The 24,076-nt window shown below is 47.6% G+C and overlaps 1 protein-coding gene across 1 annotated transcript; it reads right to left on the bottom strand.

Annotated features, from left to right (window-relative positions):
* Window positions 1–543: 543 nt before the first annotated feature.
* YPEL2 (yippee like 2) lies at window positions 544–22,390 on the bottom strand. The gene is made up of 4 exons (XM_010402350.4): window positions 22,091–22,390; window positions 7,659–7,702; window positions 6,819–6,927; window positions 544–5,543 (listed from the first exon to the last, which is right to left on the bottom strand). Exons 1-4 carry the CDS (start codon window positions 22,205–22,207, stop codon window positions 5,454–5,456), a joined length of 360 nt encoding a protein of 119 aa, XP_010400652.2. The 5' UTR covers window positions 22,208–22,390; the 3' UTR covers window positions 544–5,453.
* Window positions 22,391–24,076: the final 1,686 nt, after the last annotated feature.

Here is a 24,076-nt window from a genome sequence, read left to right as displayed (position 1 = left end):
CCAAAGCTCCGACCACCCTGACCGCAGTGCATGGAGTGTCCAGCTGCCCAGGCCATGGGATGTCGGTGCCCGGTCACATCTTCCTTGGTCCTTTCCCACCTCCCAGGAATCCCCCGGCTTCTCCTCACCTCCCACACCCCCAGCTCCTCCCAGGTGCAGCTTTTCTGGCCGTGGCCTGAGCTCAGAGTTCAGGGCTCAGAGTTCAGGGCCCCGCGCTCTCCAAAGAGGGTTAAGTTGCTTTTTCGGTCCCGTGGGGAATTAAGGGCACGCAGCAGCATGGAGCAGTGGCACAGGGCACGGGGACAGGGCACGGGCACAGGGCACGGGGACAGGGCACGGGGACAGGGCCCTGCCACCTCCAGCAGTGGGATGAACAGGGATTGCATCAGCCCATCCCGAAAAACCCGAATAAAGCACTGCCTTCCACCTGTCCGTGCTTGGATTTGAGGTGGAGGCAGCAGGAATTGCTGTATCCCATCCCCTGGGAGCAGCTCTGGATTTCAGGGATTTGCACAGAACAGAGCAGAAATTTGGACCAGCAGCTTTAGTACTTGAAAATTTTATTTTCTCAAATGAGCACCAACACATATTGTAAATATGACAAACAATACGCCTCCCTCTAATACTGAAGAACTATATACAATGTACAAATACATGAAAAGGTGAAAAACAATTATTTGAAAACAAACAATTGCATTTATGACTGAAGCAAACGACCTGAAAGAATATGCCAAAAAAAAAAAAATTAAAATAAGATCAAAGAAATAAAAGTATACACAATTTGTAAACACAAGAGCATCCAGAGACAGGCTGGTATTGGAAATATTGTCCTTAGTTTTGTCAGTGGGGAAAGCATTCCCATTTCCTTAGGAAGAACAAAACAAAGGATACACACAGTTGTAACGATGAGAACAGCTCATTTGTGGTTGTACCTTACACAATGCCATTCTGCTTGCATTTAAATATGTTGGTTTTTAAATTTTTTTTTTCTGAATTCAAGATGATTTTGTTTCCCCTCTTCTGCTTGTTCTTTTTCACCAGGATTTCTGCAGAAAAATCTCTGTCTAACCTGATTGTTTCTGAGCACTGAGGCCCCTCCTGTGGTGGGAAGAGCTCCTTCCCACTGAGCTGAGCTTGGTGTTTGGTGTCCCCTCTTCATCCCAAAACTGCTTCCTGTGGAAGCTCCTCTGGAAACAGGGAAGTGCAGTGAAATGCATGATTCACACTCTCACAGACCAGTTAGAAAAATGCATACAGAGAAAATTCTCACTTGATTGCCACGAGAACATCAGGTTTTATTTCGCAGGGTTTGTTTTGTTCCTGGGTGTTTTGAAGTCGTGTGCACCAAACCCAGAGAATTCAAGAGCCTGCAACAGTTCTTGAAAAGCTCCTTGCTCAGCAAAACACAGTCCAGTGGTTTGTGCTGTTGGTCCACTTTGGGATAAACAAGAGACCAAATGAAATAAAAATGAAGAAGGGCGAGAAGGGGGGAGATTAAAGACAGAAAGGAGAACAAAATAAATGAACTTTACTGCCAAGAGAGGTAAACTTTTACTCTAATTTGTTATGTAGCAGCCTGGTTTAAAACAAATAATAAACAACAAAAAAACTCCCCTCAAAAATAAAACCAGGATCCAAAGATTTATGGTTTAGGTTAAAAACAACATCGAGTTTTTAAAAAGCTCCATCCTCCATCCCTGCTGTCCCCGAGCAACAGCGAATCCGAGGCTGCAGCTCCTGCCCAATCCCAATTCCTACAGCTCCGGATCTGCTTCACTCCAGCCAATACTGGTGCAAGACAAAGTTCCAGGCCTGGATCCTACAATCCAGGCAAAGTCGGGAGCCCCACCGGGCTCCAGGGAATTCCTGGTGGGAGCACGAGGTGACGCTGGGCTCGGCCCCAGGGAAACCCAGAGGGAAACTGGAGCCCTCCTGAGTGCCTGCAGCCCCTCCCATCCCAAATACCCTGGGGGCTGCTGTCCCCAACCCAGCCCCAAATCTGCCAGCTGGGAGTGGGAGCGAGTCCCGTCTCCTGCCACATCCAGAGGAAACACGGATCCACTTCAGAGGACAATGTAAATTATGATTTTTGTTTCCCTTTAAACATATTTTCCAACAAATACAGAAGGCAACAGGATCATCATAAACAGCAACAACAAAAAAAGTGCTCTCAGGGAGGGGCTCTGAGAAAACAGCACCAAATATATTATTTCTTTTAAAAAAAATTAAATATTATTTACAAACGTATATTTCACAAGATAACGCCTGGGGGTTATTTTTTCAGCTTTGTATATATTATCATCTGAATATTTCTTACAGGGGTCAGGATTTCACACCAGACAATTCACCAGAGCAAGAACAATTTAAAACTTACTCAAGTCTGAGCTTTGGGGTAGAGGAGGGGATGTAAACTCGAGGGTGCTCGCAGCTGCCCAGACACAAGGCTGGACATCCAAAAAAGAGGGAAAACTCGCTGCTGTCCGTGTTTTCCCGAGGATGCTGCCCATGGAAAACAGCACCAAGTGCTCAGGAGGCAGCTCCCATGGGCCACATGTCCATTTCTCCTGGGAAAAGGCCCCACCTGGCTCAGCTCAGCATGGAAGTTCTTTGGTTATCTCTGAGTGTGTCACTCTGGGACTCCCCCACTTCTCCCTGTGCTGCTGTGGGAGCCCCAGGAGCACAGATCCCACATTCCTGCCAGCCCCCAGCACAGCAGCTCCCAGGGCAATCAGCAGCCAACTAAAGCTCTTCCTGCTTCCTGGACACACCCAGGAGCTGCACAAGCCCATTTCTCCTCATCCACCTATGCAGGGCATCCCAGTCCCTCCCCAGGGAATCCTCTGGGTGCTGGGGACAGCCACAGTCACACACACCGGTTCCCAGCAGGGCTCGAGGCCGGGCTCTGCCAATGCTGATGGGACAAAACCAGTTAAAAGCAGATTAAGACCTTGCCCTATTCAAGCTGGGACTGGTTGCCATCAAAGCCCAACACCTGCGCCCAGTAAAATCCAGCCAGGTCTGATGGGCACTGTCCTTTTTTGTCCCAAATAAATGGATAAAAACATTCCCACCTGGCAGCTCTCTGGAGCTGTTAATTTCTCAGAGCAGTTCTCTGCACAGCCCTGCCTTTTATATCGCTTTTTCATCAGCAGTCACTCCAAATACCAACATCAAACCACAAGCTCTGTGTGCTCTTCTCGACCTCATAGGATTTGGGATGATCCCTTCCCTCTCCCAGCTCCTTTAAAGGCTCTGTGGAGACTAAAGAGCTCTTTGAAGAACAGGAATCACTTCCCTCTAGTCAAAACTCAATAAATTGCCACGGATCCTCAACCACAGGACAGGGAAATGGCACCAGGTCAGTGCCAGAGTCCACAGGACAAGAGGTGCTGTGGAATCTTTGATTTCTACTGGATTTGTCACTGGAGGGAATGTGGCTGATGGAAGCAGAGACAATCCCAAACAAAAGCTGAAGCAATTGTTACACAGCCAGAGCAGAAGGGTGAGGGCAGAAGCCACCTCTGGACAGGCTGGTCACAAATGGATCCAACTCCATCCCCTGCAGGAGCCTGGCCAACTCCACCTCATTTCTCCAAGGTTGTCAAGAACAGAGCTTTGAGAGAGAAAAAAAACCACCTCTGCTTCATCAGGTTTGGGTTTCAGCACAAGGATCCCACACTAAATTCCACCCTGATCCTTAAGGAGAGTCTCTATTCCCATTCCCTGCCAACTTCACACCAAATGACTCTTCCACAGCCCCCTGGAATCTCTCAGGGGTGGGGGCCAGAGACAACAGATTACATCAGCTCCAAAGCTTCTGTTTCATAAGGAGTCACCACCCCCTGCACAATACTCCTTCCTTCTGGATTAAGAAAGATTTCCCCCCATGGATTAACTGACTTGAAAGAATTCTGCAAACAGAAAGAAAAACGCACAGAGGGAGAGATAAACAAGTTCAGCTCCTTAGTCTCGGGTTATGCACCAGGTACTGGCTGGACTGTTGCAGAGCAAACTCCGTGTTGTCATTCTGGCCTCACACAGTTTCCCTCTCGCCCACGACGCCCCTTCCCCAACACCCACCTTGGGAAGGTGCCCAGGAATCACAATGGAAAATTAAAATGGGAAGGACTTGTTGTCCCTTGCAGTTTTGACACCCACATCTACCCCCCCAAAAGGCATAGATCATTCCAGGGGTGGTGGGAAGATGTTTCATCTCTTTTTTTTTTTTTTCTTTCCCACTCTCCCTGTGCCTGCACCAGGCTGCTGGGATTGGGAAAAGGGGGGGGAAGGATTTGGGGAGGATACCTCAGGGCTTGAAATATCCACCTGTGCAACACAACCGCCAGGAACTCGGCTCCCTCCTCGCCCCACTCTCACACCATTTCTGTGCCAGGCTCCCACAGTGGGGCCTGGGATTCAAGGAAAAGGTTCTGTAACAGCATTTTCCCATTTGCACTTGTGAAAGGTTGGTAAAACACCGCCCAGGGTGCTCAGGGGAGGCCAGGAAATCCAGGGGTACCCTCTGTTACTGTTTGTCCCCATCCTCCTCTACGGAATTTCCTCTTCCTTGCCTTGCACGTGCCTTTAGTCACCCCTGCCACATTTTCTAAGCTGCAGCTCCAGCCTCCTCTTGCCTGCAGTGGTTTTCTCCTCCTCTCTGAAGGGCTCAAGAGTCAGGATTTGGTTTCTCCAGCTCTGAGGACGCTCCCCACAGCCTGTTGGGACCTTCGGCCTCCCTACCCTGAACCAGCAAGAAAAAGGAGAGGCAGGGAATCTCTCCAGCCTCCAGGTCCTGCCCCCTCAAACAACAAGTTCATAAATAGCAAACAAAACACAGATTGTGGGGGAACTGGTTCTGCCTCGGGCTCAGCCGGCTCGGGCTGAGGCTCCGCCGGTGGATTCGGGACTCGGAGAGAAAACGCAGCCGTGAGGTAATTTCTGTCCTTTTAGACAAGGAGAGATTTCTCTGTCCTTTTAGACATGGAGATGGTTTCAAGCCTTGCTTAACCAGGACTGAAAGGAGAAGCACAGCGTCACCTTCTGATGGTTCTCCTGCGGGCCCACTCCCCCACCCCTCTCCCACCTTCTCCTGCCCAAACCTCGGGGTGTTCCTCCTGCACCTGGGGAGGTGCCAGGAGAGCCCAGGTCAGGCTGGATCGAGCACTGGGCACATGGAATGGCTGTCGGGCATTCGGTGCATTCTCTGAGCCAACGCCAGAACAGAGAGAGAAGCAGCCAGGGTCAACTCACAAACAGAGACAAAGCAAAGAGACAGAGAGACAGAAATTTAGAGGCCAGTCACCAATAAAGATGGAGAAGGGTGTGAAGATGCTCCCGGATTGCAGAGCCTCTAAATGCATGGAACCAAGCGTTCAGTCACTCTCTCACTCTTGGATATAATGTTCGGTTGGATGGCATTCTCTTACACGCTGCTAGGGCTGGGCTCTTCCCACTCAATCCCAGCCATTATCCTTGATCATGTGAGCTAGTTCAATGATGTATTTGCCTTCTTTATACTTCTGGCTGCTTTCAAAAGCGTGTTCCTGAAAAAAAAAAACAAGGAGGAAGAGTGAGATCAAGGTGATATTTGGATGTAAAGCACGTTATGGATCAGATCTGGGAATGCTGGTGCAAGTCTGAGCCTTGCCTCCAGAGAAAAAGTCAACTGCAGGTCTTCCTGTTGGCTTTCAGGAAAACTATGAGGGGAAAAAAGTCTTAAATCCTACTTCTAGAACCTTAAATCCTACTACTAGCTGTCTTTACAGGCTGGGAAAAAGGAATTGGCAGCATGGAACATGCAGATTTCTGTAGGCCAATGGCAACTCTCCATGGACCAGGATGTAGGGATCACTGGTGGTAAAATCCACCTCTCTCCAGGGTGGTGTGGGAATTTATTAAAGTTTGTTAGAGATGAAGTGGTTCTCACTGAGAATGGGATGGATTATGGGGAATTAAATGTGGAAATGGAATCCCATGTGAAGATCCCACTCTGCACAGATCCATGCCTGCAGCTGTGGAAACCCAGGAAACCTCTGGGATTGCCAACATCCCTGAGGCAGGAGGGACTCCCCTTACTGAGGCTGCATCTCCAAACCAACTCAGCTCTGCTCAGGTGCTCTCCCTGTGCACCTGAAACTCACCTGGCAGGAGGTCATTCCTTGCTGTTCATGGAATTCTGTGTTTTCCTTTACTCAGTTGATGCCCTGAGTGCCTTGCTCTATTTGAGAGACCCACAATGTGTTTCTGCATGGATTCCTACCCCATCAATTTTTGATGCTTTGTTTTTTACAGCCTTTCAACTGATTTAGTGAAGAATATTTCTGCCCAGAGGCCACAGATAGAAACTAGGATTTGTTTAGACACTGGTGAAAATGTTTGGACAAAATGGTTTTGTCCAGAAGCAGAAATTAGGATTAACATCAGATTTTATTGGGAGGTAATTGAATTTATGAAGAGCAAACAGATAAACTCATGTTCAACAGCATGTCCAGTGAGAAGAACACAGCATTAATGGAGCATTCTATTATTCTGATAACATCTACCAGAATAATAGAAAGAAGACAGTGTGAACCACAAGACTGAAATGATCCTCATTTATGTTAAATGTCACTGAGGGGCACTCACCAAAACCAGGTGTAAACTATTAGTAAAAAAACAACTACATTAAAGCTGATGCTCCAAGCACAACACACACAAGGCAGGAGGAAAATAGATGGTTACAGATGAAAACCTGCATTTTGGGTTCCCAAAACGGTCTTTCCACCCCCTCAGCTGGAGCAAAGCTGCCCAGGGGCAAAGCCAGGGACACAAATACTCACATATTTCCAGCCCAGCGTGGTTTTGCAGTTTTCACAGTAAATATCTGCCACGGCGTGCAATCCTGTTAACAACACCCGCTCTTCTGCAGGGCCACAGCCCACGTTAACTCTGGGACAAAGCACAGATGCTCCCCATTAGTGCCTTTCCCCATCAAGATGCTCCAATAAAGCTGACAATGATTTCATTGCAGTGTTTGAAAACATGAGCAGGAGGTTCTGAGTTTCCCAGCTGTGCCCAGAACAAAGCTCTCCCACAGTTCCAGAGCAGAATGAAAAGGTAAAATAGGATTTTTATTCAAAGCTTTGAACAGAAGATTAATAACACTCCAGTCACTTGTGCTAATTAGGCATTTGAGAAAGATTTTCATTCTCAAATTGATAAAATGGTACTTTTACTTTCCCAAATGGAAAATTGAAAAATGTGACTGAAATCAGCAGTTCTGCTGAAAGAGAGACCAGCAGTGACCTCCCCAACACTATTTCCAGTCACTGGGAAAATTATACTTAGTTTTCATGAAGTGCATATTTAGATAACTCCACATTTACAAAACTCTGGCTCTTTGGTCCAACTACACCCTGGGAGAAGAGAATGACTCAGCCATTAGCTCTGATTGCTCAACCTGATGACGAAAAAAATCACCTTTTCCTTGCTGCTTATCTGAAACCTCTACACGACTCAAATATGAATCAGGGGCTATTTCTGCCTCTTTCTCCAACTTTTCAGGAAGCTCCCAAGCCCCAGGCAGAGGTTTTCTGACAAAAACTATGGGTTTTTTTTCCTTTTTCAGGAGGGTTTTGTTAAATCCGCCCCGAGCGATGCGGCGCGCGCGGGGTACTCACACGGAGTTGAAGAGGTACGCTCGTCCTTGGCTGCCCTGGAAGGACTGGAAGGCAAGAAAACAAAGCTCAGTTGGCTGCTTGAGAGGAAAGAGGCAACTGTTATCCAGCTCTAACACCTGCCCTTTTCTCAGGACACACCTGGAATCACCAGTGTTCTCATACAGGCCCAATGTGCTGCTCAAGAGTTGAGTTTTCACTCTTGCGTCCCAGCAAAATCCCTTCTCACCCATTCAGTGCTTGTGAACTTCACACCACACCTCAGCCTCACCTGAAGGCTGCCAAAAATTGGTTTGAATCTCTTTTCAAACTGCACTTGCACACTAATTCCCCTTGGGAATTGCACAGCCAGATGCTGAACCAAGCTGAGGGATTGGGATCTATCTGTTCCAGGAGCTATGGCACACAAACACAATTCCAGGGATTTCACAAAAGCCTCAGCCCTGAGGTGCAAGCCTCATACTCCTACTGGGGCCTGGGAGATCTTCAGGACTGGGGTTAAACACAGTAGGAGATCGAGAGGAAGATGGACAAGAGAAGCACGGAGCAGCCAAACCACCCCAGATAATCCGGGCCCATCCTCTCTGCCTCACATTTCCTCAGGATCTTTGAGCATCACCATGGAAAGGCAGCGTTTTGGAGGGAGCAGGGCAGTGCCAGCCTGGCAGGACACTGCAGGCACTCCCAGCACTTCCCAGCAGATCCCAGTGTGCCATGTCTGTGACAGTGCCTGGCTGACAGGCACCAAGTGCCACCTGCATTTTTAATGTGCTTTGACAAGCACACACTGAATTAAACATTTGGTGCTTGAGCGAGAGCTGGGCTGTCTGTACACAGGTTACCTTGTGGGACACCTCAGGGAATGCCTGCACTGAGGGGCAGGAGCTGGGGAAGTCAAAAAGCTGCTTTTCTGGACCATTTAATCCTTTGCACCTCACCAGGAACCTTGGAATGTTCAGTGGTTTTCTTAAAACCTCAGCTGATGATTTCAGACCAAAAACCCTTAAAAGGGGGGACAGGGTTTTGAGGAAAGAGAAACATTCATGTTTTACCTCCCTGGCCCTCTAACAATGGTCATTTATTTGGTTAAGAGCAACCCCACATCACATTAAACAATCTCGGGGGGGTCCCTGCCCTCCCTGGGTCGTCCCATTCCACTCCTGCACCTGCCCAACTCCTGCCTCGTGGAGCAGCAAAGTCAAAGCCCTGACAGCTTCCTTGGGAAGATCCCCAATGGCAAAAGGATCCTTTCCACAGAGCAGAGGCACCTCAGAGGGCAAAAATGCCACAGGGCACCCGGGCAGGGAGCCACAGCCAGCAGTGCCAGCTGCCTGTGAGGTCTGCATGGCAGCAAGGGCTCTGCCAGCTATAAATTCCCTGCCTGGCACAGAATTCCCTCGGTCCTGCAGGAATAACTGTTCTTCAGAGCAATCTGAAGCCCAATATTAGTTGCCACCCAGGGCACAGAAGAGCCACTGTGGATTCAGAGAGGATGCCCGAGGCACTGGGATATCTCTTTGACTCAGACAAAAGCAGTGCCCCGAGGAATGCCTCTTTTCTTGGGAAGGAATTAAATAGGACACACGGCTCAAGCATGTTTGTGTAATTGCATTTATTAGAGAAGCTGCTTTTAATCCCTCTGCAGAACTCGGGCTCTGTGCTCCTGCTGCTGTCATACCCCCCATCCAACCAGCCTGGCTGCTCCCAAACACACCCTGCACCATCCCGGTGTCCTGGGGGGAAATCAAATGATGATTCCCTGGCCAGAAAGGAGGGTTCAAGCCAGACCTGGCTGCAGCAAACAGGAGGGCACTGCCTGTCCCTGCTGCACGACTGGGATGCCCTGGAAAAGAGTTCAGGGATGAAACACAAAGTCCCACAGCAACGTGTGTGCCATCAGAGCAAAATGAAAGCAGATGAAGCTTGCTCACCATCCAGTCCTCCCCAGTAAACACTTTTCCATAAACACCAAAGTGGCTGAGTTTGCCAGTAACAGCAACTATGGGAGCAGAGTTTTTATTGGTACAGAAATAGGATTTTCCATTCCTGCTGTACAAAGGCCTGTCTTTAATAAACAACAAACCCAATCCCATCAGCTGTGCTGGGGCCCACTGGACATTGTTCCACTCCCAGGGACAGTAGCGTCCTTCCAGAGGTGCCTGCCCTTCCTTCCAGCTCAAGCCAGTGCTTGAGGGTATCTAAGGGTGGTCACTGGAAAAAAAAAAAAAATCACAGTATTTATCCCCTGCCCAAGCAGAAGTTTTCAACAAACCACTGCTCAGCTTTCAGTGCCATCTTAAAGTCACCCTGCAGCCAGCAAAGGATTTGGCAAAACATGTAAAAAGAAGGGAGAGAAGTCTGGTAACCACAAGTTCCCCGGTGCATTTGCCCTCTGTAAAACTCAGCTGGCTGTATCTTTACAAAGGTGGCACAGGCAGCTTTTATCTCAGTGTTGTAACCTGAGCATTTCCTGGAGATGTTCCTGCTCCTCTGGCACGCCAGAGAAACTGGCATATGCTGTAATGGGAGCTACAAAATCAGAAAAAACCAGGTATATTTATACACGAGCAGATGCTGCTGTGTTTGTTTTTGTTGTTTTGTTTGTTTTTCTAAGAGACACGCAAAGATTTCCACAAGACACTTGATTTTCACTGAAGTGACAGCCAACAGCCAGACCTACTTTCTGTGCTCTGCATTTTCTCTGTGTAGATTTTCCTGATACACATTCAAAGGTGCATCTCACCCCGCCTCCCACAGAAATCCAGACTTCTTGCTCTCTGAAATAACAGCTCCTGGCATCACTTTCCAGCTGAAAAAAATGGAAAGGATCTTTCTGTTGTTGTTTCTCACTGGAAGCCCAAGCACAGATTTTTTCCTGCACTGCTAATGCTCAGAGTCTGGCTGGAAACACATCTGGACATGCCAGCAACACAACCCTCCCTCCCCATCCTGCCTGAGCCCTCCAAAAGACAACACGAGCTGTTGGGATTTGAGATGCACGACAGCTCATTCCTCCTGACACCCAGCTCAGGAACCTTCCCCACTCCTGGGCTGCTCAGAAGAGAGGCATCCAAAAGCTGCAGGGCCTGAGGAGGGCTGATTGGAGTATCCAGGTGGGGAGCCACAAGCCTGGAGTCAGCAGTTTGGAGCAGATCCCAGCCTGCCAAGCTCTCTCCTCATGGCAGAAGCTCCATGTTAAGATGCTTTGCCAGCTGCTCTGGTTTAAGAAGCTCCTGCCACCCAGTTTGCAGGCACTTGTTATGGCCCCTCAGCTGTGCTGATCCCAAATCAGAGCTGTGAAATCGTTGTTTTAAAAAATACAAATGTTTTGCAAGGGGTGGGGTGGGTTTGAGGGAAGTGGCTTTTCCCTCTTTACCCCGTTATCCAGGACAATCCCAGGGAGTGCTTCCTGGCCACAGTGTGGGGGCCTGTGGAGCAGGGAGTTCTCTACATGCTTTGGCAGAGAGGCAGAGTGCAGAACTGCAGCTCTGGTGAGAGACTGAGTGTGCAGAGAGGGATTTGGGGTTTCACAGACGCTGCTCAACCAGCCCTGCTGCAGGAGCAAGTGGGACCTGCACCCACATCCAGCTCCTCTGGGGCAGACAGGTCCTGCTCACCAGGGATGGACCCAGCCTGCAGGACCCTGAATCCTGCTCTATTCAGCAGCCATGACCTTGGGAGCTGCTGGTCTGGGTGAGTCCATTTGTTACACTCTGCTCTCAGCCCAAAGTGCTGAACCCACTCTGAGCTCCCCTCGGCAGAGCCACGCAGAGCGGGGCTCTGCCCTTCCACCCCTCCAGCCTGCTCCCTGTTCCACCTCCAGACCTTTGCTCTGGCACATTCCCCTCTCTGGTGACACAGGAGGCAATTCTGACATTCCATCAGTGATGCCAGGGAAAGGCACAAACTCTAAAAACACCGTCCTGCTTCCCCCTGCACCTCCAGCTCCTCATTCACAGCACAGCCCACTCAGCAGTTCCACTCTCTGAGCAGATGACAGGATTAATACCCCAAGTCTTTGTGACGGTATTTGACAATAGGCTAAACACAAAAAGAGCTGCTGGAATCATCTGGAAAAAGAGGAAGCAGTTGCCAGGACTAAATGGCTCCACAGTGATGCTTGTTCCCTGCAGACTGCAGCAGAGAAAACCCCCACTTACCTATATCCAGCTGGCAGCCTTTTAACAATCCAATAAAACAGAAATGAAAAGGCAACTGGTCCCAAAGAGGTCCAAAAGGGAAAAGGAACAGCGTGTGCCCCTTCACGCTCTGCTCCTGAAATAATTCCCACTGCAGGGATGCAAATGGAACTGAGGGCCCAAAGCCACCCCGGAGAGCCACGGCCGTGGCACGTCCTGGGCAATGCGGAACGGCCGTGTCAGGAGGAGCCAAACGAGCACAGGAACCAGGACTGCCCAAACAGGACACGTTCCCTGTGATATTTCAGTGAGAGAAGGGATGTTACAAACCCTCAGGCACTGAGTCTGTGCCTGAGAAATCCACCCAACGACCTCTCCAGAGAGATCTGGGATCACCGATTTCCCAGCTTTTGGGTTTGAGTTACTCCAGCCACAGCACAACACTGACTGGAAGCTTTATCCATTCTTGCTGCTGGTTTAACCCTTAAACCCATCAAAGATGAGATGTTCTCATAAAATACAGCTTGAACAGGGAGAGGACATCTTTAAGTAAGACAAAATGTGACGTCAATCCAACGTGACACGAGTCTGAGTACCAAGATGTGCCCCAAATCCCAGGTTCCCTCATGCTCATGCACTTAATCCCAACTCCTACCTGCTGCTTTCCCACATCCCACACAAAGCTCGGCCTTCACGGCACCTTTCAAGCCCTATTTGATCTGATTTGATTAAAAAAGATGAGCCCTGGAATGTGTGTAAAGGAACCACTTCATGTAACAGCACCAGGTGTACGACGGCTCCGTGAGGAGTTTCCGCGTGAGTCACTGAGCAGCAGGGAGGAAACTGGAAAATAAAACTCTGAAAATTCCTGCTGCAGATTCCTGCACCAGCCATTCCAAACATCCACTCACATCACACTCCAGCGTTTCCCATGGGAGCAGGAGTTCAATTACTTGGTCCCTGTATCCACACAGACTACAGAGACCTCCTCAGGGTTCATTAATTCCACCTTGTTCTCCCTCACAGAAGGGGCAGCCCATGATCAGATTAAACAGAGATTCAATTTTGCTCCTATTACACAAGACACAGACCCATGTCAAGGGAACAGGTTCCATTATTCCACCTTGTGCACAGATGTGACCTTACCCTGTTCCAGCTGCATTCCTGAGTTTTAATTGAGTTTTAACACGGGTCCTTAATGCTATTTAAAGCCCAAAGTCGATATGGAATTAGCGGACCAAACTCATCTCTGAAATAATTCAATTAATTCAGCACGGCCTTTATTCCCCTGCAGTTTATGTCACAGTGCAAAAACACAGGGAATAACCAGGATCTGCTGCATTCCATCCTTGGAACAGCTCCATCCCAGCAGCTCACATGGATTTTGTGGCTCAGGTTATGCAGCCTGTGAGCAGGAAGGTGCACAGATGAAAGGCTTTTTGTCTGGTTTTATTCTGATGGGAGATACCATTGCAATTTTTTATTCTGCCTCCCAACTCCTAGCCCCACTCCAACCCACAAGAATCCTTGGGCTCCAAAATCCCAGTGTTCCAGTGACATACAACAGCTCCTGATCCTTAAAATCCTCAGGCGAAGCTAAGGAACGGTTCATTTTTAAATTCTTTTCAAGAAGGACTTTTTTGGTTCAGTTTGGTTTGGTTTTCAAATCTCCCATCCTCTCACACTTCTGGGGGCTGGAGCCAAGAAAAATCCTCATTTTCAGAAGATTCTGTGAAAATGCTGAAGTATCATGAAGCACAGTGGGCATCCAGCATTATCTCTGGAATGTCACTCTGCCCAGGAAGATGGAAAACCAACAGGCACGTGGGGCTTCATGAATGGATTTAAATGGGTCAGGATCCAGGGGCACATTCCCAGTTAGCAATCCATAACCAGAGGGCAGGGCAGGGGATGTCTCTCGAAGGGGAAATTTCATATTGCAGTTGCAAAAGGGAGAGACAGAATCTCATCTGAGGCTCTGCAATTAATGAAGAGCAGCACTCAGGGAAGTACAAACTGCCTAAAATCGAGGGGGTGGCTTTTCCTCGAGCACTTGGATTTCGAACACAGATTAAGACACTGCTCTGCTGAGCTAAATCCTGAGCCAAACTCTATAAAAATGTCAAAATTCACAAAATAGTTGTGAACTGCTCTGTCCCCTTGTCCCTCATGTGCCGGCCAGGCTGTTCTGACTCACTTCACATTGAATTCTCCTCGTGTTATCACAAGCCCAGTGCTATTCCCCCTCCTTCCTGAAGCCCTAGGCTCCTGGACTCTGTTCTTATTTATTTTTAAATGAGTTTCCAGCTCACAGACTTCAAAGGGAAATTTCAAAATGTGAATGCTAAGGGCGCAAACTACTGAAGGCAAATAAAAGAAATACATCAAATTTATTACTTCTATAAAACTTCACAATATTTTGGAGCTTCTCTTGTGATTTCCACAGTCTCTGGTTACTGCTGCTGTTGTGCTTCAAAACTTGACTTTAAGATGAAAAAGGATGAAAATACTGTGGGGAGAAAGAGCAGATGGAGTGTTTACTTTTAAAAGCAATTACTCCAATTTATTTAGGGGCAGAGAAAAGCAGAGCAGCTCCAGGAGGCAGATCCCCGTTCTCTGCAGCCCAGGCAGCGAGGAGAGATGTGTGTGATTATGAATCCCAGAAGGGCAGGGAGCCTGGGCATTGGTTAACCCTGATCCCTGCACTTCCATGGCCTCATTCCCAACAGGCACCAGCATTCCCTGGTTGAGAGCTGGAGTTGAGATGAGTTTGGCACCTCTGGCACTTCAGTCACCAGTGACAGCCATTTACATTTGGCATGCAGAAGAGAATTTTGTTATTTACTGTGAAATACTACAGAGGGTGACAATGAAGCCCTTTCTGGATAGACAGGGATGGAAAATGTGATTTTTCCTGTGGGTTTTATCCCCCACTTTTGAGTGCTGCTGTTTTCCTGTAGGCTCAAAGCATCCACCAATCCAGTCATTTTAAAAAGCAGCAGCAGGGGGAGAATAAAGCCCTTTATTTCCACATTAATTATTGCTGCTGCATGGGTTTTGGAGATAAACACAGAGCTGGGATGGAAGATGGAAACTGCTAATGCAACGAGTTATTTAATTAGCAGCATAATAGTGAGTGCCCACGTATCAGTGGAGCACTGTTTGCCATTAATGCAGCCCATAATAGCAGCAATGCTGACAGTGAGGGCAGACTTGCTTCTCAGCAAAAGCAGATCTGTCCAGGGCAGCAGCTCCCCTGTGTCCCTGGGGAAGATCCACTGCAGGGAGATGAAGCCATCAAACACCTCATGACTGAGAATTTCGAGTTATCCTTCCCTGTTTAATCCATCACCTAAATTCTCAGTGTTTGTCTCTTGTCAAAACAAGTTTTGGTACTGGAATCTATTTTATTCCTGTGGATGTGTCCTCAGAGCTGAGCTGGAATCCAGGTGTTTTTATTTGAGATGCTCCAGTTCAATCAGATTTTAACTCATTTTTTCCATGGCAATCATTGCTGAAAGGGATCATTGGAAATCTCCCCAATTCCAGGTATTCAGCCCCAGTTTCTACCTTTGTTATTGCTACTTATCCTGCCAGTTGTGATTCCCACTGTGCATTTTAAGAGAGGAGACTCTGGGTGGGAGTTTCTTTGTCTCCCTGAGCTTCAATCCTTGCCCATTCCAGTCCTGCTGGATGAGGAAAACTGCAGATGCTGCTCCAGGGAGGACAGGCTCCTACAGACTCCTACAGGGATGTGCTGCTGCCTGGCAGACACAACAGCTCCCCTAAAGCAGATGTGAGAAGCCCTCTGACAGCATTTCCTACTACTCTAAAATAGGAATTATCATCAGGGACCCCTCAGGGTCTTCTCCCCAAAGGCAGCAGGTGGGAAAAGCCCCCGTGCATTGCCCCCTTATTTGTGTGGGTGATTAAATTACAGATTAAACCAGAGCTCTCTGTTGTTCCTGGGCTGCTCCTACCACGATAAACCAGATTAAAACCACACACCTGCAAGGGAAATTCCCAGGGCAGCTCCTTGCAGGAGCAAGCCTTGGAGCCTGCTGGAATTCCCTCCTTTTCCAGCTGCAAGGGCCAACAGCTGAAACCCCCAGGAAGGCTCAGACCTCACCAGCTCCGAGCTCCAGTTGTTCAGGATTTGCAGCAGTTGCAGCAAAAACTCTGATGATTCAACTGTCCTTTGTCCCTGGCAGCTCCCTGGATAATAAATGGGAACAATATTTTATTTATGCCCAGGTCATCAATTCTAAGGCAGAGGAAGCAGCAGATAAAAGGAGAGCTGTTTCCATGAAGAAAGTGATGGATTAGAAAAATCCATTTTTACCCTGTTCCTCCTCCTTGAAAGGGAATTCTAAACTCTTATGATTTATTGTCTTTTCCCTTCTTTTTTTTGGAACAGAATGAAATATTTTTAAAATCGCACAGCAGTTAATTGCTGTATAAACACAATTATGCAAGGAGCTACAAATTACCTTGGGCTCGTTCTATTAAACAACCATAACCTGACTACATGAAAGGCTGATCCTGACTCTCTTCAGTCCCTTTATGGACAGTAGGATCTGAGGGAACACAGTCACTTGTAGGATAAACCCCAGAGGAAGCAATTCCACAGGACAGAAGGATCTAATTTAGGTGGCTGCATTATGGAATGGGCACCACAAATTCTCATCGCTCAGCTCGGATTTCACATCCTGACTTTTTCCTGCAAAGGGCACTTGTTGTTTGTTTATTCCCTCCCAAACACAGAGCTGAGGGACTCAAATAGCAACCTTAGACCCTCTGCCCTCCTCCCTGCAAACACCAACTTGCCTGGAAAGGGTTCTGGGGATGGATTTGTCTGGAAAAGTCTAATCAAGGCTCCATCTCCTGCTGAAGGAAAAGGCCCATTGAACAGCTTTGATGACACATTGTTCTACTGAGGATTGAAATCCTCTCGACCTGCATTTAATTTTAAACTTCATGGAAGCCCAGAATTACAAGGTGCCTCCCCTCTCACGTTCACAGCAGTGAAATGGGAAGCTAAAAAACTCCTAATGACTTCTCCCGGAGCTGCTTTGCTGTTTATCATTTACTGCTTGAACTCTAATACTTGCAATTAAGAGCAAGCTCTGAATAATGCCTGGAAGTGGCAAATTCATTAGGGAACAAGAGCTGGAAATGAGGATCCAAAAGCTACTGGACAGCTTCTAGAAATGTGCATAAAATTGATAAATCTGGTGCATGAAGAGCTCACAGCAAATAAATGAACAGAAGATTTCTGTGCAGTGCTGAGCCAGTGAGACTGATACAATTATGAAACGTGTGAGCTGAAAAGATGCTGCTGCTGAGTGTGAGGCTGCAACAATGAGATCAGCCCTGTTCCCATCCCTAAAAAAGATACTGAAATGCTAAAAATGTAGAAGAGAACCACAAAAATTATATGGAACTGGAAAAAATCAAATTGCACCATGACAGAGCTGAATCTGTTTAGTCTATCCAAAAAGCGATCAAGAGTGACTTTGGTTACTGCAGACCTTTTACAGGGAGAAGAGTAGGGACTAGAGATGTATTTTATTGGGACTAGAGATGTATTTTATTAGCAAAAGAAATAAAATAATGGCCAGTGACAGGCAGCACAAGTCAGACAAATCTAAGTTCAAAGTCTCTGATTTTTAATAGTAAGGATGATTAACCACTGGGAAAAAAAATGACCAAAGGGAGCAGTGAATTTTCCCTCTCGAAGTCTTCAAATGGAGACTAAATGCTTTTCCTGCAAGAATTGCTGCAATCCTGGTGAAATCCACTGGCCCATGCTCCAGAGGTCAAGTGTGATGATGTGATGGCTCCTCCTGGCCCTAAGAGTTCATTACTGTGGAGCTGGGAACTTAAATTCATATTTGGGAAGGAACAAGATCTACTTTAAAGCAAGAATAAAACCTGTGTAATGAAATATAAGAACTTCACCCTTGAGAAGGGAATACCCATCTCACCTCATACACTGCTTTTTCCTATGATGGAAATGCAGGATTTTCATCAGACTTGTCTTGGACACCTATAAAATGCCTATTTTTCCATTAAGTCAAAGATTACCACGTTGTAATTTTAAGATTATTCTTCTACCTTCTGTGCACGTTGCCCCCAGCCAGCAAATAACTTCACATCTTCAGAGTGAACTGAACTACAAATATCAGCTGGTTCCTGACATGTAAAGCCCTGAAGAACATTAAACACTGCCTTGTCCACATGAAAGAAAGAAAAAAGAAAAAAAAAGCAAAGAGCCAAACCAAAAAACCCAACAACTGCCGCTCCTTTCACCTGTATGTGGTGCATCAAATACTTCCAAGCAGCTGAATTCCTCCAAAAGTTCTCTGGAAGCACCAAAGCTTCAAATCCTTTTCAGATCCTCCAGTTGCAACATGGAGCAAAGTTTGAAGCTTTCAGCGAGCCATAAATCTCACCAAGAGGCTGCTGAACCACCAGGCTCAGTCTCCAGCAGCCAGGGAAGAGAGAGGCCAGAAGGACTGGGAGGGAATTTTCCTGATAAACCTCCCAACTCCCGACTGAGAAGATCAAAAAGAGCTTCTAAGTGCTCCCTCATTAACAACCCAACCCCAAATAAGAAAGTCAGGCACACAGAAGTCCTCTATTTTTCCTAAATTCTCAGTGCTGGAGGAGCTGCAGCCTTTTGTGCTGAAGAATTTCCCATTCATGTTCAGCGAGGTTCCATGCAGACATCAAAGGAAAACATTAAACTTCCCCGGCAAGCCTCGGGCTAACTTCAGAGGATACATCACTGCATAATGTTTAGCAGTTGGATCACAGCAATTCGTGGAAAAAAAGAAACTGCAGGACGCCCACAAGACATTCTCCACATATTTCCATAATCAGGGACATTTCTGCTGAATTACTGCTCACATAGCACAAAAAACCAGCACCCAAGACACTCCAGTGCCATCTTCGACCTGGATCTTTCTGCTCTTGTTCCCAACCTCCTTGAAGGGCACCAAGGACGTGTGGATTCAAACAGAAAAGGCACACAAAGAGTTGGAATGGCACAGAGGAGGTAGAAATCAGCATCACCCCTGCCAGTTGGAGAAACTTGTTTAACTTTACCTTGTTAAGTGTCTATTTTGTTGGCTGTTCCCTCAGGCCCCACCAGAAAATGATGCAAAAGAAAACCTCCTGTGACTCCTTCCTGGTGACATTGATTATGGAATATATTTTTTTCTTAAGCATTCTAAAAACCATGGGATGTTGTGCCTGTAACAAGAAGTACCTTTCACTTATTTTTTGGCATTGAAATGTGCTTTTTAAGTACAGTTGCCTGGCACAGTGGTTTTGTTTTTACATTACAATCAAAGAAGATTGGGACACCCTGTACTAATTTGGAGGAGCAGACAGGACCTGCTCCAAACTCTTCCAAGCAGAGTGGACAAAGCAGCAGCATTTCAGGTGGGGAGAAGAAGGAATAAAGACATCCAGTGACTTCCTCAAGGTCACACAGGAATCTGTTGCAGGGCAGGGTTGAGTTCCCAAAGTCTCAGCCCACTTAAGCACTGGAAAAAGCAATGAAACAAGAGTATGTACTAAATTTGGCACAGCCTTTTAAATGATGCATTGCTCCAAGGGAACAAGAACCTCCACTCATGCTAACCCAGACACCAAAGGAACACAGAAAGGAAAACTACTCACTCCACCCAATTTATCTGATCACCTTAATATTTCTAAGTCAATAAGGCCTTTCTTGGCCAGACAGTCCAACCTACAATTCAGATCTTGTTACAAATCAGACACACTAAACCACTTTTTCCCTCAGGCTGCAGGAGATAAAAGGCCAAGTAAGAAACATTTTGGTAACTGGCTTCATGTAACAGCTTTGGATTTTCTTAAAAGCCTCGGCATCGATTGTTTTCTTTAAATAGCAGTGGTTTATTGAGAAACCTTCTCTACTCCTGCACAAGCACAAGGTTTTCCTGAAGTAGAGAAAGGAGCAAAAACTGCCCTGCCAAGGCATATTTGTCAAAGAGTTTTGGATACCTGGTCCTGGCAAAACACTTTGAAGCCAGAGTTAAGTTAACACTGGTGCTGAAGGGCTGGGAGGGGAAACTTGGGAGATGGAGAGGAAATGAAAGTATGGACTGACACAGAACAATCCTGGGAATCACCTCCAGCTTGTGCTTCATCCAACAGCTCGAGCCAGTGCTGCAACTTGTGTGCATCCAAAGGAGCTAAAAGCTCCTGGAGTGCAGAGCAGCCCAGCTCTCGTGTGGTCTCTGCACAGCTCGGGGCAAAAGGAGCAGAGGAATTAATTTCATGGAGGCAAATCACCAACACCCTGCTGTTCCATAAAAGCCTGTTTTCTTGGGAATGTTCCCAAGGATGGTGTCATTTGGGCTGTTTGGATTCGAGTGGCACAGTCAGGTTCAGGATGAGCTGCTCCACAGCCTGAGAAACGCCCCCGTTTGCAGAATCTCCCACTCCCTTTCCCATCCTCGTTCCTCCCTTTTCCTCTGCCACGTTTTCATATGGAAAACAAGCAGTGCCTGGTTCAGGGATGTGAAAGTAAGGCTGTGATGAAAGAACTGAAACATTTCCCCGAGGCTTTCTGCAAACTGAACTCAAACAGATAAAAAGGCAACAATTTAAGTTTGCCTGGGAAAGTTCCTCCACATTTTGGAAGCCCCTTGAGGCAGGGACTGCCCTTCTGTTCTGTCAAACAGCCACTTGTACAAGCCACGATTGCACAACTACTTCTATAAGGTTTCCAATTACACAAAGAATGTGTTTTTATTCATGTTTACAACCCTGAGAAACAAACCCTGAAACCCCAAACCCTTTGCATTGAAATTCCATGACTTGCTAGTGGCTCCACCAGCAGTGAGGACCCAACTATTTACACCTTGGTCTAGAACGAACTTTTTGAAGGAGCAGATCCCACAGCACACTTCCACAAGTCACACACACCCTCACATTTTGCTTTCCTCCTTTCCTCTCCTGTCTGTATTTTAGCAGTCAGCATTCCTGAGCAGTTTCTGCCTGCCTTGGGCTAGAAGCTCAAATTCCAAGCAGTTGGCAGCACTGGCATTGCCCTGCTGGAAGCTACTTAACCTGCAAAGCTGGCTGCATTGGAGCATGGACATGGAACAAGGAGGGGAAGGAAGCATCAAAGGTGAAAGCACTGGGAATGTACAGCCTTGTTTTTCCCTGGCTGGGGACCAGCTGTGTCGAGAAAAAAAAAGCAGAGCACAAACGCTAATCTACTGTAAAAACAGCAAGTAAAACAAGCTTCTTTCCTCATCCAGTAAAGCACCTTCTGTGTCCCAACACAAAATCCAGGGTACCAAATGAAAATCCAGGGAGTCACTCCCCCATCTCAACTGGGCACAGGAGTCTGGAGTCACCCAGCTGCCCCCAAAGGTGAAGCAATTTCACCTCGAGGGCACAGATGCTGTTTCATTTACACTTCACACCCCTTTCCAACTGGGCACAGCACCTCTGTCCCTGTCGATCCCAGCCTTTCCAGGCTGCTCCAAGAAGCTGAACTGTTTCAGCTGCACACACAGAGCTCACAGCAGCATTTCCACTCAGCTCAGCTCGTAAATCTCTGGCTGTGCCTGTTTTTTCTGAACACAGACTTTATAAGCTGAATAAACTTTACGGAACAGTTATTCCAAGGCAGCCGAGACCTGGGAACTCGACGCCTGACCACAGCCAGGCACTGCAGGCTCCAGCAGACACTGTGAAAGTTTAGTTTTCCCACTTCAGAACAAGGTCCTCTTACTGGCCTGCTCCTTCTGCATCAAAACACTTATTGGCTCTGAGAGCTTTTAATTTAGCTTATCCTAACACCCCTCAGGAGCTGGAAGGGACCCACCAGGATCGGAGTCCACCTCCTGCACAGCACACCCCAAGAATCCCACCCTGTGCCTGAGAGCTTTGTCCAAATGTTTCTGGAATTCAGACAGGTTTGATGCTGTGACCAAACCCCAGGGAACCTCTTTCCAGTGCTCAATCACCCTCTGGGTGAAAAACATTCTCCTGATATCCAACCTAAACCTCCCCTGACTCAGCTCCATCCATTCCCTGGTCATGAGACTGAAGGGATCAGTACCAGCCCCTCCACTGCAACCTGTGAGGATATTGAAGACCCCAATCAGTTAAAACAAATAGCAGCTCACAAATAGATCCTTTGGGCTGAGAGCCCATTTCCCAAGGAAAAAGGCAGCTGGATAAGGCCAAGCACTTCCACAGCCACTGATCTGCAAGGTGAGCAAACCGTCCGCTCCTGGGAGCACCTACCTTGGAAATGAGCTCATCGTGGTTGGCCAGGTGGGCCCTGCAGTGGATGCAGCTGTAGGTCCTGTGGCACGAAGGCAGATATGCCTGGAAAGTCTTGGACCTTGTCATCTTCACCATTGGAGCCACTGAGCGCTGGCTGAACTCCGGGGTGGCCCAGGAGGCGCTCCCGCAGGACGGGTCGCACGGGAAACACCGGAACACGCAGGTAAAGGCCGTGGTTTGGCAGGGGATGGGTGTGTGGGGCAGGCTCCACACGCTGGTGATGCTCCAGAGGAAGAGATGTGGGCAGAGGAAGCGGGGATTTCACACAAACCTGTGGTGGAAAACAGACAGAACACTCAGCTCGCAGAGGTGACAGCGCTGTCCCAGCCCGCACAGGGATTTAGGGTTGGATTGAGGAGCAGGAGACAGGAGTGATGCCTGGGAATTAGATCAGCAGGATGGAGATTTATTTGCTTGCTGGCTGCCCTCAAACCTCCCTGCTGCTGTTATCTCCATCCATTCTTCCAGCACTTAATGGCTCTGGAAATGACTGCAGAGGTGTGAAGATGCTGGGATGATTTCCATCGAGCCTGGTCTCCCAAACCCCTCTGGGGAACTCGGCACCGCCCCGGGCTCTGCCACCCAGGGAGAAAGTGAGGAGCAGAGGTCGGAAGACTTTCCCTGCTGTCCCCTGTCTGAGTCACTGCTGTGACACCCCAGAAGCCCATGGGAAAACTGGGAGCTGGACCTGGGTTTTCTGAGCCACCAGGTAAGGATATGAGTCACCAAACCAGTTTTTCTCCCCATTCTGCCTTACTTTCCACATGGGAAATGCAGGATTCCTTCATTACACTCTCCTTTATAACTCCCTGCAAGCTCTGAAGGTAGAAGCTACTCTATAAACCGCACTCCAGTATTTTATTTTTTTTTAATCTGAACATCTGACAGCAGCCTCTGAAGACTACTCCTGATAGCAAGAGACAGTTAAAAACCCTATTCAGGAAGGAAACACCATTTCACACTCTGACATCATCTGACAGCACCTGCAAGGCAGCTCAAGTCTGGGTCTCTTTTTGTTGGCAGAAATGGAGTTTTCAGATCCCACACCTATAAAAGTCTTACCAGCTACAAGTGTTCCTTTTGAGGATGGAAAAGCATAAAGGAAGCAAGCTCTCCTCCCTCCCGGATCCACGGCATGCATGTGTGCTCTACAAATTAATCGTGAACTCTGACTGCTCCTCCCAGGAGGATTTTCCTTTCCATAAGACACGTAGTTCTGCTCAGTTTCTGAGCCTGCACTTTGTGTATCAAACATGGAACACCACCAGCTTCCCCACTACCACCACCACCCATCCCCAAAATAAAGAAAACAAGAAACAACATCTTAGGCACCCATGAAAACCCTGCCTCCAACACTTTCCCCGAGCCTTGTCACAGTTGACAAGGCAGATTCAAGGTATCCAAGCCATGGGCAGAGACACTTTCCACCATCCCAGGGCATTCAGAGCTCTGTCCAACCTGGCCTTGGACAATTCCAAGGATGGGGCAGCCACAGCTTCTTGGCCAGGCCTCACCACCCTCACAGGGAAGGATTTTTTGGTGATACCTACCCTAAACCTCCTCTCTGTCAGTGTGAAGCCATCCCCCTTGTCCTGTCACTCCCTGTTCCTATAAATGGTCCCTTTCTCTCTGTCTTGTAGCTCCCTGCAAGTACCAGAGGGACCATGACCACACACAGTGCTCAAAAGGAGGCAGAATCCAGTAAATAGGAGACACACAACAGGATACCCATTTTTTTGTTCCTTTTTTTCTGAAATATTTTTCTTCTGCTGTCCAGGAGGCAGCTTCCTCACAGTCAAATGGGAAAAAAGCATCTTGCTCATCAGGCAAACTGCTGATAAAGCATATCTATCATGATCATAACAGTCAGCACTTCCACAGCAGTGCTCATTCCTAAAGCTTTCTGCAAACACCAACTAATCAAGATTAACCTTTTCCAATTCA

Source organism: Corvus cornix, chromosome 19 (genome assembly GCF_000738735.6).
Source record: "Corvus cornix cornix isolate S_Up_H32 chromosome 19, ASM73873v5, whole genome shotgun sequence".
Classification (NCBI taxonomy): Eukaryota; Metazoa; Chordata; class Aves; order Passeriformes; family Corvidae; genus Corvus; species Corvus cornix.
This window is presented reverse-complemented; position numbering and strand designations above follow the sequence as displayed.